At 41.0% G+C, this 14,937-nt stretch overlaps 1 protein-coding gene across 4 annotated transcripts; it reads left to right on the forward strand.

Annotated features, from left to right (window-relative positions):
* The first annotated feature begins 4,628 nt into the window (after positions 1-4,628).
* Positions 4,629-13,259, forward strand: tp53inp2b (tumor protein p53 inducible nuclear protein 2b). Of its 4 annotated transcripts, none has more exons than XM_080031578.1 (4): positions 4,629-4,897; positions 8,334-8,676; positions 9,754-10,327; positions 10,434-13,259. In XM_080031578.1, exons 2-4 carry the CDS (start codon positions 8,553-8,555, stop codon positions 10,687-10,689), a joined length of 954 nt encoding a protein of 317 aa, XP_079887704.1. In that variant the 5' UTR covers positions 4,629-4,897; positions 8,334-8,552; the 3' UTR covers positions 10,690-13,259. The 4 variants fall into 4 exon arrangements, with proteins under 4 accessions (XP_079887704.1, XP_079887706.1, XP_079887707.1 ...); XM_080031580.1 differs by having other exon boundaries at positions 10,171-10,327; XM_080031581.1 differs by having other exon boundaries at positions 10,171-10,327; positions 10,437-13,259.
* Positions 13,260-14,937: the final 1,678 nt, after the last annotated feature.

Here is a 14,937-nt window from a genome sequence, read left to right on the forward strand (position 1 = left end):
TTGACTCAGATGTATCCTATTTCTCTGTGTGCATACGTAGCCTATGTGTGTAGCCAGGCCAAATTAAGTTGTGCCAATTTTTGAAAGGGTTAAAAATGCTCAAAAGTCGTGTACCTCAAGAGGCACTAACCTGTTTTTAGTGATGGTTTGTAAACACAAGAACTGAATTGACGTCATGGTTAATGAATGGAAACGAAGCTGCTGTATTTATGGATCAGATTTCTTTGATTTAATCCTTGCTCTTTGCTATTTTTAGCCCGCAGGTCATGTTTTTGGACACACCAGTGAGGGGCTCCTCTTCTTCCCACGCTAACATGGACTGAAGGGACAAGTTGGTGGAGATGGGGACAAATGTCATGGAAAGACAGGTGGAGAAATGAACCTACAACACCTTGTGTCCTACACAAATGACCAATTCTGCGCTTTCTCACCACCCAAGGTAGGCCCTAATCCTTTGGAACATTTAAAATAGCTCCCTCGTTATGTTTCATCCTCTAGGGGAGCGTGAACTAGGGGCTGTCACCCCCCCTCCCATAGAGAGCACAGCCTGTCCTTACTCGTGCTGTGTTTATCAGCACACCCCTTGCCAAGGACACCACTTCCAGGCCTTGTTTGCTTAAGCCTTGTAGGGACAGACCCATGGGATGCATGCATGGCATAAGGGCTTTAACAGAGCTGAAAAGCCTAAGGGGGAATAAGAAAGAAGGAAAGAAAAGAGAGGTGGAGACACTTCCCAGCCTCTGCTTCTTCCTCTGTCTGCAGGATAAAATGCACCGGCCTGCATAGGGGTCTCCCATGAGGAGGGGGCTGGCCTGGCGGGACGCTGGTTCATATCAGCTGTGTTGTTGTTGTGTAAAATTTGGACTGGTGACAAGAACCCATGCACCATGTGTTGAGCCTGTGCTGAGTAAGGAATAGCACACAGTGTTATGTGTGTGCACGGGGAGGTTATCTTGGGACTGTCAAGTGCTTTTGGGGGCAGCATGTACAGACAGGATATGTGCAATATGAGATGCAGAAATAAATTCTTTATCTAAAAGGCCACAGACCCTCAGACGTAACCGTATGAAATGGGCATGGCGTAGTAATGTGAAAGTATTAATGTGAAAGTGACTTTTTAAAAAATGCAGAAAAATGTCCCTTGTAAAATATGACACTAGTCAGTTGGGACTTTTACTGCTGTAGATGTTTCAAGATTTAGGTTGTTTTAACTATACTTTACAGTTTAATCTGAACGCTCTTTACCCTTTTCATTAATCATTTGGGCCAAACAAATATCCCAATAAAAAACAGTGAAGATGCCCCACAATTACACATGTATTATACAGAAAACAAAGAAAAGCATGTCAAAATTTGAGAAGCTGAAACCAGTTTATTTTTGTAAATTGTGTAAATATCAAACATGAGCATTATAAATGGATGATCCAGATATTTGCATATTAGTGTACATGTAATGCACACAAACACACTGGGACCTAACATGATCATTGTTTTCAGCAGTAAAGAAATAGTTCTAGAATTGTCATCTGTAGCGCCACCATCAGGTTGTGCTGTGATACAGGAAGATGGTCGGACCCAGGATATCTTCTGAGGCTGCTTTCTTATCATATGCAAGCAGCCAGCCATTCAGGGGGCATAGGGGCCCGAAAGCAGGAGAGGAACCAAAAATAAAGTATGTAGAGCACATGACAAGTAGTTCATAGAAAGTTGCCTAAAAGATTTGTGCAATTTTGACACAATTTTAATATTCAAACACATGGCATTTGTATATGATGCGTTGCACTTCACCAACCAAATCCTCCTGCCTGTTTGTTGACATGATTTAAACAACAAATAGGGGAGATGAGCGGACCCACCTTCGCCCATTTTATTTTCCTTTCCATGTTTTCATGGATGGGATGAGCAGTCAAATCAAACAGCTTCCCACAAACAGCTACATCACTTTACAGTGTTGTTTCAAGTGCAAAAACACACGCCACAAGCCCGACCTCTGAGTCAACTTGTCCATCGCCACACCTTGGGCTTTAACCAAGGAACAAAATAGCAGTGTTTACAACACAAGGTTTGATTTTGTCAGAGGGCCCTCTGCATTTAGGCACATGCCTTAGTGAGCTGTGTCAGCTGGGGCAAGGACAGGCATGCCGTTAAATAAGAGCTGCTCATCGCGTTCTTGAACATGAACAAATGTAGAGAGAGAAAGAGAGAGAGAGAGGGAGAGAGAGAGAGAGACATCGATGTGAACTTTCACCTATTTCCCCAAGCAGCTTGAGAAACTGTGGGAAATCCTGTGAAGGCGAGCAACTTCAGAGAAAGCTCATGCATGGATAAAGAGAAGGCAGACAATGGAAAAACCATAAGCTCTTCTCTTTCCGTGTCCTAGAGCAGTGCATTATTTTTGGAATAATGCGGTTGTAATTAAATTAATTAGGGGATAATCACTTCAAATACTTTGAATTATATTTGCTGCATAGTTACAGTACATGATGACATGGCACTGACTACATGCTACAGGGACATGACACAACAAGTTCCACCAGGACTGTGACTTCTTCTGATAAGTTTGAGAACACAAACAGTAACACAAGCACAGACGCACATGATGGCTGTTCTTGCTAAATGTTTGTGTTCACTGTGTTACCGGAGTTTGAATATCATAGTCACTGCAGTGTGTGTGTGTGTGTGTGTGTGTGTGTGTGTGTGTGTGTGTGTGTGTGTGTGTGTGTGCGTGTGTGTGTGTGTGTGTGTGTGTGTGTGTGTGAGTTGCCTAGCACCTGATAACTGTATGTTGAAAAACCTTATCATCCTGCCTATAGAGGGGTCATGCTCTGAATGGACTTTTGCTATCGTTGTGTGACACAGGCATTGACATGTCTGTAGATATGATATGAGTGTTTCATTTGTTTTTGTTCATTTGTGACACAAACCGGCCTGATCACTCAAATGCACACTCAGATGTAATATAAAACTTGACATGATGACAAACTGCAAACTGAGAGTAATGTATAGTTCTGAAACAAAACACTGTAGGTTCAGCTTGACTGCCGAATGCAGAGGAATTGTGAACACCCAGGGTCACTCAAAGAAAGTGTACAGTCAAATCATATTCTAGTCATTCAACCCTCTGTATAACGTATAACTGCAGCAGAGAATCATTCTGTTCCATTTGGACATAGGTATCCTCATGATGGCGTCTACTGGGCCTAGTTTCATTTGGAAGGGAGGGCATAGGAATGCAATAAAGGGTCTTTTTCACAGACTGTCTGCGTGGCCTGTCCAGTTTTGTGAAGTATAATGTAGACCCTCAAAGAACCTTGGACCCAGTTGTCATGGCTATACTTTGGATATAATTAGGCTATGAATAGTGTGTTTCTCGAGCTTTACTAAAATAATTCCCTCCTCCACTAAAAAAAAACCCTGTGAGCACAGCAGGCTGTGCACACGCAAATGTAGTTATTAATCATCCACCAAGCCACACCACACACACACACTCACATGTATGCATGGACACAATCAAGCTGTGATTAGAACACCCTATTAAGTGCACTTGAGGATTATGCATAATGCTCTACAGTCTCCATCCAAACACAGGCTGATCTCTAACCTAGAGAAACACGCATGTGCACACATACACAGTTATAGCAATGGTCACTATTTGCACAATCTGCACTGATGGAAGGCAGTGGGTATTCTCAAAGCTTTAGGCCTACAGGCTGCAAAGTTTGAAAGTGACCACCAGGGCTTTCCAAAACCTCTCCACAGCTCATTGGTTACTCAAATACTGCATTCAGAAACGGCATGTCTGATTGGCTGAAGTAGATTGAGTGGCACTGGAAGTCCTCCCCTTCGAGGCGGAGTGAAAGGATATATACAGAGGGGGAGGGGAAAGAGGTCTGCTTACAAATTAAATGCAAAGTTATATCACTAGTGTCAGTGGACAAGGCAAGCTAACCTGGTTTGTGAACTCTGTGTATTCTATAAAAAGAGCCTTTGTTTCAGTAAATGCTCATTTTTGTTACTGTGACACAAGAGAAGAATATGCAAATAATAGTAGGTTACCTTGTCTCTTTCATGTTGTCTCTTTCACCTGATGAATAAATAAATAAAAACTAAGATGAAATTATGCAGTTTAACATTTAACATGTCCTTTCTGTGGTCCAACAGGAGGTGATATAACAGGTTGCGTGCAACAGCTTCAGTTCTGTGCTCTTCTTTCTGAAGATAAATATGTTTCATTTTGCATCAAGTTGACAATATAATCACTTTGCTGTCAACAGATCTTCATCTTTTCCTGTTCTAGAAAAAAAGAGGCTTGTAGCCCATTTGATGCTTTGTGACTCAGGATCAGTTTACCCTCCCCCAGCTCCCGCTTCAAAGGGCATGGACGGTGAAAGTAGAAGCTGATCCCGGATCAGTTTTTCAGTGAATCCACCATTCCCATCTGGGTGCAGGTTGACAGATCCTCTCGCCCAGCCCCCCACCCTGTTACCTAGAGAGGTCCGGCTGTGGCTTGTGTAAAATCCTGGTTGGCTGGTTGGTTTGGTGTGGGCGGGGAAATAGGCGTGGTCGAGTGTACTGTGATCTCACAATCAGCTGTTTTGTACGTTCTACATTCTGATCCGAGGATCAGCTGGAGGCAGCAATAAACAGGAGGAATATCTGCAGCGTAAAAAAAAAGATAGAGGAAAAGAGCTGCAGATGTTTTGATCTAAAAATATTCAGTGTAACATTTTTACACGGAGCCCCTTCTTCTAAGAAGAAAGCCTTTTATTTTTATATAATGGTGTTTTAACTACCTCACTTAAAGACTAGGCCTATCTAAAGCTATGCTTTAAGACTTGTCGTCGTTTCTACTGTGTGTGAGATCTCGTTTACAACTTGAATAACATTGCAAAGGCAGGTAAGCGATTCCTTGTTTTCTTTTCATTTGAGACTTGGTGTGTTTTGTGTCAGGCTTTGTGCTCTCTAGGGGTATCAAGCTACATTTGTCTTTGCCAGTGAAGCGGCTGCATTCCTTATGCTTTTCAAGGGAAAATACGTCGTCAGATAGGGCTATCATGAAAGCATCGATGAATTGCATAGCTTTGTCTGCCAATAAATGAGCTTTATTTGTCTGCTGTGCGTTAGTAGCCTATTTGTGATGGCCTATGAATAGATCTGAGAGCAGCCCAAACCAAGCTCCTTAATTAGGTCGAATCGACGTCCTGCATCCCGAGAAATGACACCAGCCTGCATTTTGTGAATAGCCTATTTTACAGCACACCAACAGCCGTTGCTTTGTAAATTGCACCAAATGCTGATGTGGAGTCAAGTCGATGGCGGATGTTGATGTTTTTTTCTTGGAGGCGGACCTTGTTGGCAAAGGTTTCTCTGCTAAAGAGACACTTATTACCATGTTATTCTGTTTCATAACAGTGTCACTGTCAGTCGATGTCTTTCGTGCAGTGTCACTGAGCCACAACTGTCATTGCTTTGACCCTTCAGCTGTAGCCTAGAGCTTACACGGATAATTCATGTTTAACCTGGATACCCTACATAAACTCTCGTCCATTCAGTCTTGACTGTCCGAGATCGATGTCTTACTAAAAAAAATTCTTGTACAATTGAAATCATTCGTGTATTTTAAATGGCAACACTGTTGCTGTGAGCATTTTTTTTTTAAAACGTCAATAGGTTTTAACCGTCGACAACAGTAACCGTTCACGAATGGATTATTTCCTGCAAAGTATTCAAAATTCAGATTGGACATGACAACCCACACGGGAGGAAAAACACGATCAAAATAGGCTACATGGTCGCTATGTTTTCTATTCGGACCGCTTTTCCTTTTTCCTCCGGTCGCCAAACAGACTGAAGCCTCTGTCAGCTGCGTCAGTGACGTAAGCGATACGTCACATGCGTCTTGTTTTTATTTCGTAAGTCCCCTCCCTTCCCTCTCCACTCCGCCTGTTTTTAAAACGTCCAGTGTTAAAAAAAAGAGAGAAAAAAATAAGTGATATTTATATTTTAGGGTGTGCAGTAGGCTTAGTGCCTGTGAGAACTATTATAACAAATAATGCTCCTATTGACCATATATAGGAATAGGAATAGGGTGAGATGTGTAGGCATAGGCATTATGCCATATCGATCTATTTGTTTAATCTTGTTAGACTTTCAAGTTTTTTCTTCTTTCTGTCCTTACTCATTAGCCCTGATTAAGCTGGTTATTTGACTGGGACAGTGCTGTAAACAAGCTTGAGTTTAATTCAGGACAAATGTTCAAAAATAGAAAAGAAGACCTGTCTAATCAAATAAAAAATTCCAACATAATAAATAGGCTAGCCACACACTAGTTCCATGCACATCCACTATTATTTGATGCCACAGTGTAGTTACTGCACTGTAGTTGCAATCCATGCTAGAGTAGCCTTTTTATCAAGGACAATACACAGTAGGCCTATGTCTCTTCCAGGATATAAACCATATCAGTAGAGGTTATTTGTGCTCCATTGGCTTTATCAAGGCTTTATTTACAGCAGTCAGATAGCACCAAATCAGCTCGTACAGCCACACAACTGATAAAATTGTTTTATCATAGAAGTGCTGCATGATGAGAGAGAGTGAGTGTGTGTGTGTGTGTGTGTGTGTGTGTGTGTGTGTGTGTGTGTGTGTGTGTGTGTGTATGTGTATGTGTGTGTGTGTGTGTGTAGATGTCTTCCGCACCTTATGCAAAGCACCAAAATGTTGTTTATCTGGAATTATTTGTCATGGTCTCCTGCCTTAAGTTTCTGTTGGTCCAGGAATGTTCGTAAAACAATCTCAGTGTTTGGAATGGACTGTAACACCTCTTCCTGGATTTCCTTTGCAAAAACCCCTACATATACAACAACCATGGGACATTTAGACTAATTCAATGGATAGGATTTCTAACACATATACAACCCCAGTATATTACGAAAAACAGCTGAGAACTCTCAGCCAAGTACCCTTATTCTTTTTTTAAATAGGCAGCTTTACCCCTGGGTTGCTGCCTATTTTCTCTCCCAATTTCATTGTCTCTCATTTCTCTTGACTCCATGACAGTGACTATATTAAAGGAAATGGATTTTATCGCACCTGACTAATCTCAGGAGCATGTTCACTATGGTTGCAATTCCCTTATTGTACCTGGTGGCCATGGCGATTCTCCAAATAAGGACCGAAAGTGTCAGCTTCCCAACAAGCATCCATGCATATCTCCTTATGCAATTGTCACACTTCGATGCACCTTTTAATCCCCGCCCCTTTTATTATGCAGGCTGTGTATTTTTGACTGGAATGGGGTATAATGTCGAATTTGAATCCTGTACACCTTTTGAAACTTGCATATAAACTCATATAAGCATACAAGGATACAGCAATTTGACCTCAACAAGTGTGTCAGCAAGTTGCAGAAGTACTGGGTCATTCCTACCTCTGCACTCACACAGTTTATGTAAATAAAACTAGGCCTTTGCACATGTAAGGGTTTGTCTTGTAAGCTATGGCTGTTCAAACATCTGTTCAAAACATTACATCACCATGTTCACACTCAGGTCACACCCTTTGCCACAGTAGTACCTTATGTTATTATGTCTCTTGTCATTCTTTGCATTTTTACATTGTGCACACTCACTTTGAGTCTGGCGCTTTGAATAACGTGGTGCTAGGCTAATTAGTACTGTGCACTGCAATGTGTATGTGAAAAACGGGTCACTAGTCAATAGTAAAAAAACAAAACAAAAACACTGATACATATCACTTGACTCTGCAGTTTCTCTAATTTCTCAAATTTTTGCATCTTTTAGGTCACCGTTATGGTTTCCAGCCCAAAACTTTGCCCTTGCAAGCTATAAGTTGTCTTTACACCACCAGCTCCGTACCAACCAGAAACAGAGAATCTGAATTTTTAAACTGGCAACTGTGCTTACCTGTTTGTTGTATCAACATTATAAAGTGATAATATGTCAGTGTTTTGTTTTTATAGCTTGTTGCACTGCCCCAAGTGGCCATACAACATAATTTGGCCTTTATTTTAAATAAGGATTTTAATTTTGGGATACAAAGTGTTAAGCATCAGAGCCGTTACATTATGTCAAACGGAGGATATGTGTTGCTTCATCTAAGCTTTCAACATGTTGTAATGTGTCCTAAATCAACCATGAAAAAGCTGTTACCTCACACATTGCTCACTTACTGTGCTTATCTTAAAATGAACCCAATAAGTGACTTCTCCTTTTTAGATGCCTTTTAACAGAAAATGTGTTGACAGTAAAGCACCTTGTCTTCTTTAAACTCCTAACTAGCCTCTTTTTCTCTCTTTTGTTCTCTCTCTGCAGGCCTTTGCTCCAAACCAAGTGAAACCTTACATTTGCACTAAAAAAAGCCTGTCCATCCACTCCTGTTTGTCAAAACCGAGATCCAGCAAAGGGCTTCGAGTGACAAAAATAAAAAAAAATCTGACAAAAGAATTTCATAAAACCACAACAGACACAAACAAAAACAATTCTAAACGGCAGCTACAGCTTTTTCTTTGTGGCAACACGTTACAAGCAGTCATGTTTCAGCGTCTGAGCAACCTGTTGTTTGGGGAGGTAGAGGAGGTGGCGGCTGAGCTGAAGGGACCCAACCCCTGTGTGACAGAGGCCGACGAGGAGGGATGGATGCTCGTCAACCTGCCTGGTGAGTCTCAACACAGGGGCTGTAGCAGTGGCTTGGATTAGGTCGTGTGATATTTCAGAGCCAAACCAGACTGGGAAATAATTAAATTGTGCTTTATGCTCAAAGATCTAGGCAACTGAGATATTTAGGTGCATCTAAAACAAATTTAATATCAATGAAAAGTTCATTTTTCCCCCGTAATTTAATATATATATATATATAGGCTATACATATATATATCAAATCCTTACACTTGAAGTGAATTAATCTATATACTTTTCAGATGGTTGAGATTTCTATAGTATAAATAATTTCTTTGATACAGGAATTTTTTATCCATGGGCTGTAAACCGTAAGCTTTTAAATTAAAACAAAGGAAAGACCTGACATTTTTTACTTTGTTTAATTAATCTAGTATAAGTAAGTTTCACTTTTTGAATGAACTTCCATGATATTACATTTTTTTTAGATGCAGCTATACTTGTGCATGTCTGTAATGCCAACTAACGTTTGAAGTGTAGCGGTAAAGATGGGGAGAGGTGAAGAATCAGTCGGGGCATGACGCAACCACACTGATGCTCACCCATATATGGCTGCCACACCAAGTGTTGTCTGTCAGATGATGGAAACACATAATTCTCTGTGAACATGCATCTCCCTCCTCTTTGTTTATGATTTCAATCATGACAAAGGCAATTATTGAGTATGATAATTTGCTTTGGTGCCTGAGAAGCCAACCAAACATCAAAAGCAACATAAAAGTGCCTCTCAGCAGAGTTGTGACCAAACATTATGTCACAGAGATTGCAACCTTAGAGGGTCAACACAACTAATGATGTGACTCTTTTATGTTTTGTGTGTCCTTACCCCCTCTTCTTCCCCTCCTCCAATTTTTTTAAAAACACCCCTGCATTCCCCACACTGGTATGTGTGCGCGTGCGTGTGTGATCCCTTAAAAATGTCCCCCCTTTATCCTGCATGGCTTCTTTCGAAAATCGTGCACGTTTGCATAATTTTTGCAACCTGGCCACCTTCAACAATTGTCCTTATTGGCCGTCTCATCTCCGATGTCATCGCTGCCTCGTATGTTCTCAAAAGAATCTGAGTGCATGATGCAGGCGGAGAATGAGACAGGAGCCCTGCTGATTGCGCAATCATTTCCAGACAGTAACCAATCAAGTCATCATGACATGCATACAAAAGCTGAATGCCCGGCCCCCATTGCCCACGGGCCTCTTAAGCGCCGTAGGCCGCATAAAGGCCGGGCACGGGGTACAGTAGCTTCATCAGACCCCCTATCTTGTCCAAATGCTAGCCCGTCAGACTTGGGTGCCGCTACACCTGTGACCCTACCGAGACGGGCCAGACTGTCCACACCCTCCTCCACCCCAATGTCAATGTCCCCTGGCTCTGGAAGTGAGTGCGGGGGCAGTGGGAGTAGCAGTAGGGCAGGCCCAGAGAGAGGCTGCATGGATGAGAGCTGGTTTGTCACCCCTCCCCCCTGTTTCACTGCAGAAGGAGCCACAGCGGAAGCCAGCCCGATGGAGGACCTGCTCATCGAGCACCCCAGCATGTCTGTGTACGTCTCCTCCAACAACTTTTCCATGGTCTCCAATAGCAACTTGTCCGTGGTGGGAGAGGAAAGCATTATCAGCCTGGCGAACAGCGTGAGGTGAGTAATAGCACTTGACCTTCATCTTTTTTTTTATAGCTGTTTCAGCATCAGCACGATTTATCGCAACAATCTCACACCCTTTTCTCTTGCCCCACCTTTGCAGCAGAGTGGCTGAACCAGCCCCGGCCAGCACTATGCCCACTAGGGCGAGCCGTGGAGCAGCTACCCAGGCTGGAGCTCTGGCCAAGGTCACCCAAGTGGCCAGGGTCCAGCGTGGCAAGGCTCGCATCGAGCGCCGCCATCTGGGCCGCAACCGCATTCAACGCCAAAACCTCACCAGGGAGCACGCCCCCCGCCACGGAGCCCACGCCAGGAATACCTTCCTTCACCAGCCCAGCAAGCGTAACATCTGCCACTAAACTCCCCTGCAACCAGGGAGCATTGTTTACTCTGAGGGCATTAGCAGCGCATAGTCAACTCCAAGTCACGCAAGATTAAATGTTTTCACCTGCTGTTTCATCTCCGCACATTATATCATAGCACTCTCTGTTACAAGTAGACCAGTAGCTTTCCTGTTTTGGTTTAGCCACAAATTGCCTCCATGCCCCACTCTGCTGATATGAACCAAGCCCTCTGAGTAAATCCATGCAGACCTTTATCATACGTATTGTCCATTGCAGCAAACAACTTCAAAATATTTATACTATACTTAAAAAGAAAAAAAAGAAAAGAAAAAGTATAGCTCTATTATTTTTTTCTCCTATCTAAGTAATATATCATTTTCTTCATTCCCCTACTCAGCCCTCAAATATAGAGAAAGATTTGAAATTTAAATAACCAAGTGTACTTTAAGATCTTTCTGGTGGAAACAATGCAACTCATAGACAAGTATGGTATCTTTGCAGAGAGAAAAACACAACTCATGATGTCTTCGAAGCTTTATGTTACAGGTGATCATATTTTTCAGAAGGATATACCGTGTCTGACGAGTGTAAACAGAAAATCACAAGGCATTCGCTACTCTCCAGTAAGGTCTGTCAATGTGCAAAATGGCGCAGCCCATTATATCAGAGGTAGCAATTGTTGTGATATTTCTCTCTCGTCACTTTGTGAAGGGTGAAAGCAAGTAGAAGACGGCGAGTGTGTGAGCAAAGCAGACTAAAGAGTGAACAAAATGTTACTATTATTCAGAGCTAAATAGTTCTAAAAGGAAAACAAAATGGGCCACAGGAAAGTGTTATGTAACCCTATGAGCATTCAGAAAACTGCCCTTGTTTTGTATATTTCATCCATATTGCTTTGGATTATGAATAAGGCAAACTTCTTGAGATAAGTAATAATAAAGGAGTTAAGGTGAGTGTATACAGGGCAATGCCATTGGGTTACAGGGTATGGCAGGTTATAGTAGGTGCAGGGCGGTATGGCAACTCTTTATTTTGTTTTGTTCAATTTATTTCTGCTCATTCTGCCTCTTATTTTATATAAGTAACATTATTATTTTACAATGTCTCTCTCTGCATGGTTCCACCAAAGAAAGAAAATAAAGTTTGTTCCCATCAGACAAGAAGACAGTACACATTTGGCTATTAAAGCTAACAAAACAAAACAAAACAAAACACTCCCTGCGGTTTAGACAAAACATAATGATCATTAAATGTGTGATCTGTAAAACTAAAGAAATGTGCCCGGCACACATCAGCCCTATCTCATCCACGGTGTGTGCTGTGATCTTAATTTATCCATGCGAACACACCAAAAAGAAAGTATGTTCTACACATGGGCTCCTTTCATTGAAACATCACAGACTGCCAAGGAGGCAAATGTCAGGACAAAGGGGAATAAACATGTCCTCAAAGCCTAACAACATCCATTTCCCCCTACAACACATTCAAAACTATCATCTTGCTTATGGATGTGCAACCCATTGCTCTTGAACATATGCTCCATTACTGTCTGTCCCTCTCTCGTTAGCACATCCAGCACTAACAGTGTCCACTTAAAGATCTAGCTTACTGAGATGTATTCAACAACAATAGTAAAAAAAATGGTGCTGAAGTATAAACTAATGTTTGTAAATTATTTGAGACATGGATGTAAGTTTGCACTGTCATACATTTTGTGAGTGAAGTTTTAGCGGTGTGCTGTGTGCTTGTTTTTTGTGATTTTTTTTAAATTTTATTTTGGTTTTGATTCAAATTGTGTGTGAGAAGGTGTACTGACACGTTAAATGCTAGAAACTCTTTTAAGTGACACACGACTAATGTCCATTTATTTGTCTTGTAAATAGTACAAAACAATTTATAACTCTCCGTTAGATGTCAAAGCCTCTCAGGACATGAGTCCACAACGTTGTTGTCCAGTGTGGGACTAATGAGAATCCTCTCTCCGCCTCACCTCTGTGCTCATTATTGAATCGGGAGGCCAAACATAGTGTCTTTGCCCCAACACCAGTCTCATCTCTTTGAGGTGCACCATAAAGGCAGCACTAGACTCAGAGTTGATGTGCCATAGGCAAACACTGCCCTCCAGAGGGTCCACTTAGCACAGCACTGTGGGTGCTGGTGATGTTACAGTACAATGACAAGGTTTTGATACAATCTTCTGTGTTCAAAGGATGGTTTGAGAATGAGGGGATTCATTTTGGATTGTTTTGAAAAAATGGAAATGTCTTGTCTCTTTAAGATCATCAAGATGAGAAAGATACGTTATTTTCTTTTGAATTGCATACCACATTTTCTTTTCTTTTCTGCCAATAATACAAATGACTTAAAATATATGTTAATACCTGTTAATTTATGATATAACTATGAATATGATTTTTTGTTTGTTTAAAGATTACTATTATGTATCCTTTTGATTCCTCTGAATGGTGCAGGAGATGATCCGAGGTGAAGAGTTTATCACACACACACACACACACACACACACACACACACACACACACACACACACACACACACACACACACACACACACACACACACACACACACACACATAAAGATCACAACTGATACTCCTCTGCTGCTGCAAACCTGTTCTGCTTTCCTAATTTTTGTCTTTTCCTTTTTCACCATGTTGTCATGTAAAAAGGAGACATTTTCTCAGATTGTTGTGTGAGATTATTTAAAGGTGTGGTTTTTGAGATTGAAGACATCTAACAATGGGGAGAGGGAGTAATCATCAGGTGTTTTGAGTCCATACGATATGGATGGGGTAAGAATGAGGCTGGAGATAGATAGTTTATATATTTAAAAATGAAATGTATCATAAAAATACAATAGAATATGCTTGTATTTTCCCATATAGTTATTAGAACAGTCGTTAACCAATAGTATGTTTTTCGAAGGAAAAGGCATTGAATGTCTTGGGGAGACTTGTTTTCTGTTGTGCCCTGAAATGATGGCAGCTTAAAACCACTTGGTGTTTTCACCCATGTTACATCTTAATTAGTAGACCCCTCCCCCTCCCATAAAAAAAGGAAATATATAGACATATTAAATTTGGTGTATCTGATATCTACAGTATGGTGATCGTGCCTTTCACTATCTCTGCATGGTTTTTGTGATGTACTGATTTTTCCATCCCCAAAGTGGACAGGCAAGACCTATGCAAAAATCATCGAATGGGTTTTCCAGCATCCATTCGAAAACACAGGTACCCGCCAAAAAAAAACAAAAAAAAACAAACAACAACAATAAATACTCAGGTTAACCCCTGAATCTTGTGTCATTATTTTCATGTGGGAGAGCGGGAGGGAATGGATTCAGAGAACAGAGTGTTATCCATTGTCAGGGATAGGAGTAGTATTAAGTACCACAATGTAAAATGACTCCATTGCATGTAAAAGTATTTCCATATTAAAGTAATTACAAGTTAGTAGCCTAAAATATAATCATCCAAAATGTGATTAACTCATAATCAGTGTCAGTGTTATATTAATATATAATATCATAATTACAGATGGATTAACATGTAAGCAGCATTTTAATGTTACACCCGGTCAAGAGCTAATTTGAATTAGTTTGCATACAGCCTATATGGGCAATACTACAATCTTTAACATCGATTCTTACAGTCACTACAGCTGTGAAATCAATATTGTGAAGGGATTAAAAGGAGCAATATTAGGTAAGCTAAAGTTAAATATAAATTAAGTTCAATATTAAATAAGATATAGGAGAGAGGTAGAATAACCACTGTTTGCCTTGCAGTTGACGTCATGAACAAAGGTGGAAGTTACAGTATAAGCCAGGGCAAAAAAAAAAAAAAAGGAGATCAACAGACGGGTGTGGTTATTAAACAGGATTTGGACTGACTATGGGTGGGGTGCATTTGGCCTAGCTAGTCCTAAACTACAACATAGTTTTACAGTGGCTTAAACCGGAGGCTCAAACAAGGGATTTTATTAAAACTATAGTCTATGCATGCCATGAGAAGACATGAGAAAACTGCATATAGGCAGCATTGTAGGGTGGTAGCCTGATAACTGAAAAAGCCAAATATTTAGCCTAATGACAACCTTTTTTATTTTCAGCAGTAGATCCCTTTTGATGGTGTGCTGAGAGAGATGAGTCCAATATGCTAGTGTAGCTGACCCCTGACCTTTCTGTGATGTCAAACAAGTAAAACAAGTTCTTGTTGTCTAAGAATCACAGGAGTGGGCTA

The sequence above is a fragment of the Ammodytes marinus genome (genome assembly GCF_949987685.1).
Source record: "Ammodytes marinus genome assembly, chromosome: 7".
Lineage (NCBI taxonomy): Eukaryota > Metazoa > Chordata > Actinopteri > Uranoscopiformes > Ammodytidae > Ammodytes > Ammodytes marinus.

What these genes read in the sequence shown, in the direction of transcription:
- tp53inp2b (XM_080031578.1), top strand. Translation starts at nt 8,553, where the DNA reads ATGTTTCAGCGTCTGAGCAACCTGTTGTTTGGGGAGGTAGAGGAGGTG. An exon ending in GATGCTCGTCAACCTGCCTG is followed by an intron (nt 8,677 to 9,753) that starts GTGAGTCTCAAC and finishes TGTTCTCAAAAG; the next exon opens with AATCTGAGTGCATGATGCAG. An exon ending in AGCCTGGCGAACAGCGTGAG is followed by an intron (nt 10,328 to 10,433) that starts GTGAGTAATAGC and finishes CCACCTTTGCAG; the next exon opens with CAGAGTGGCTGAACCAGCCC.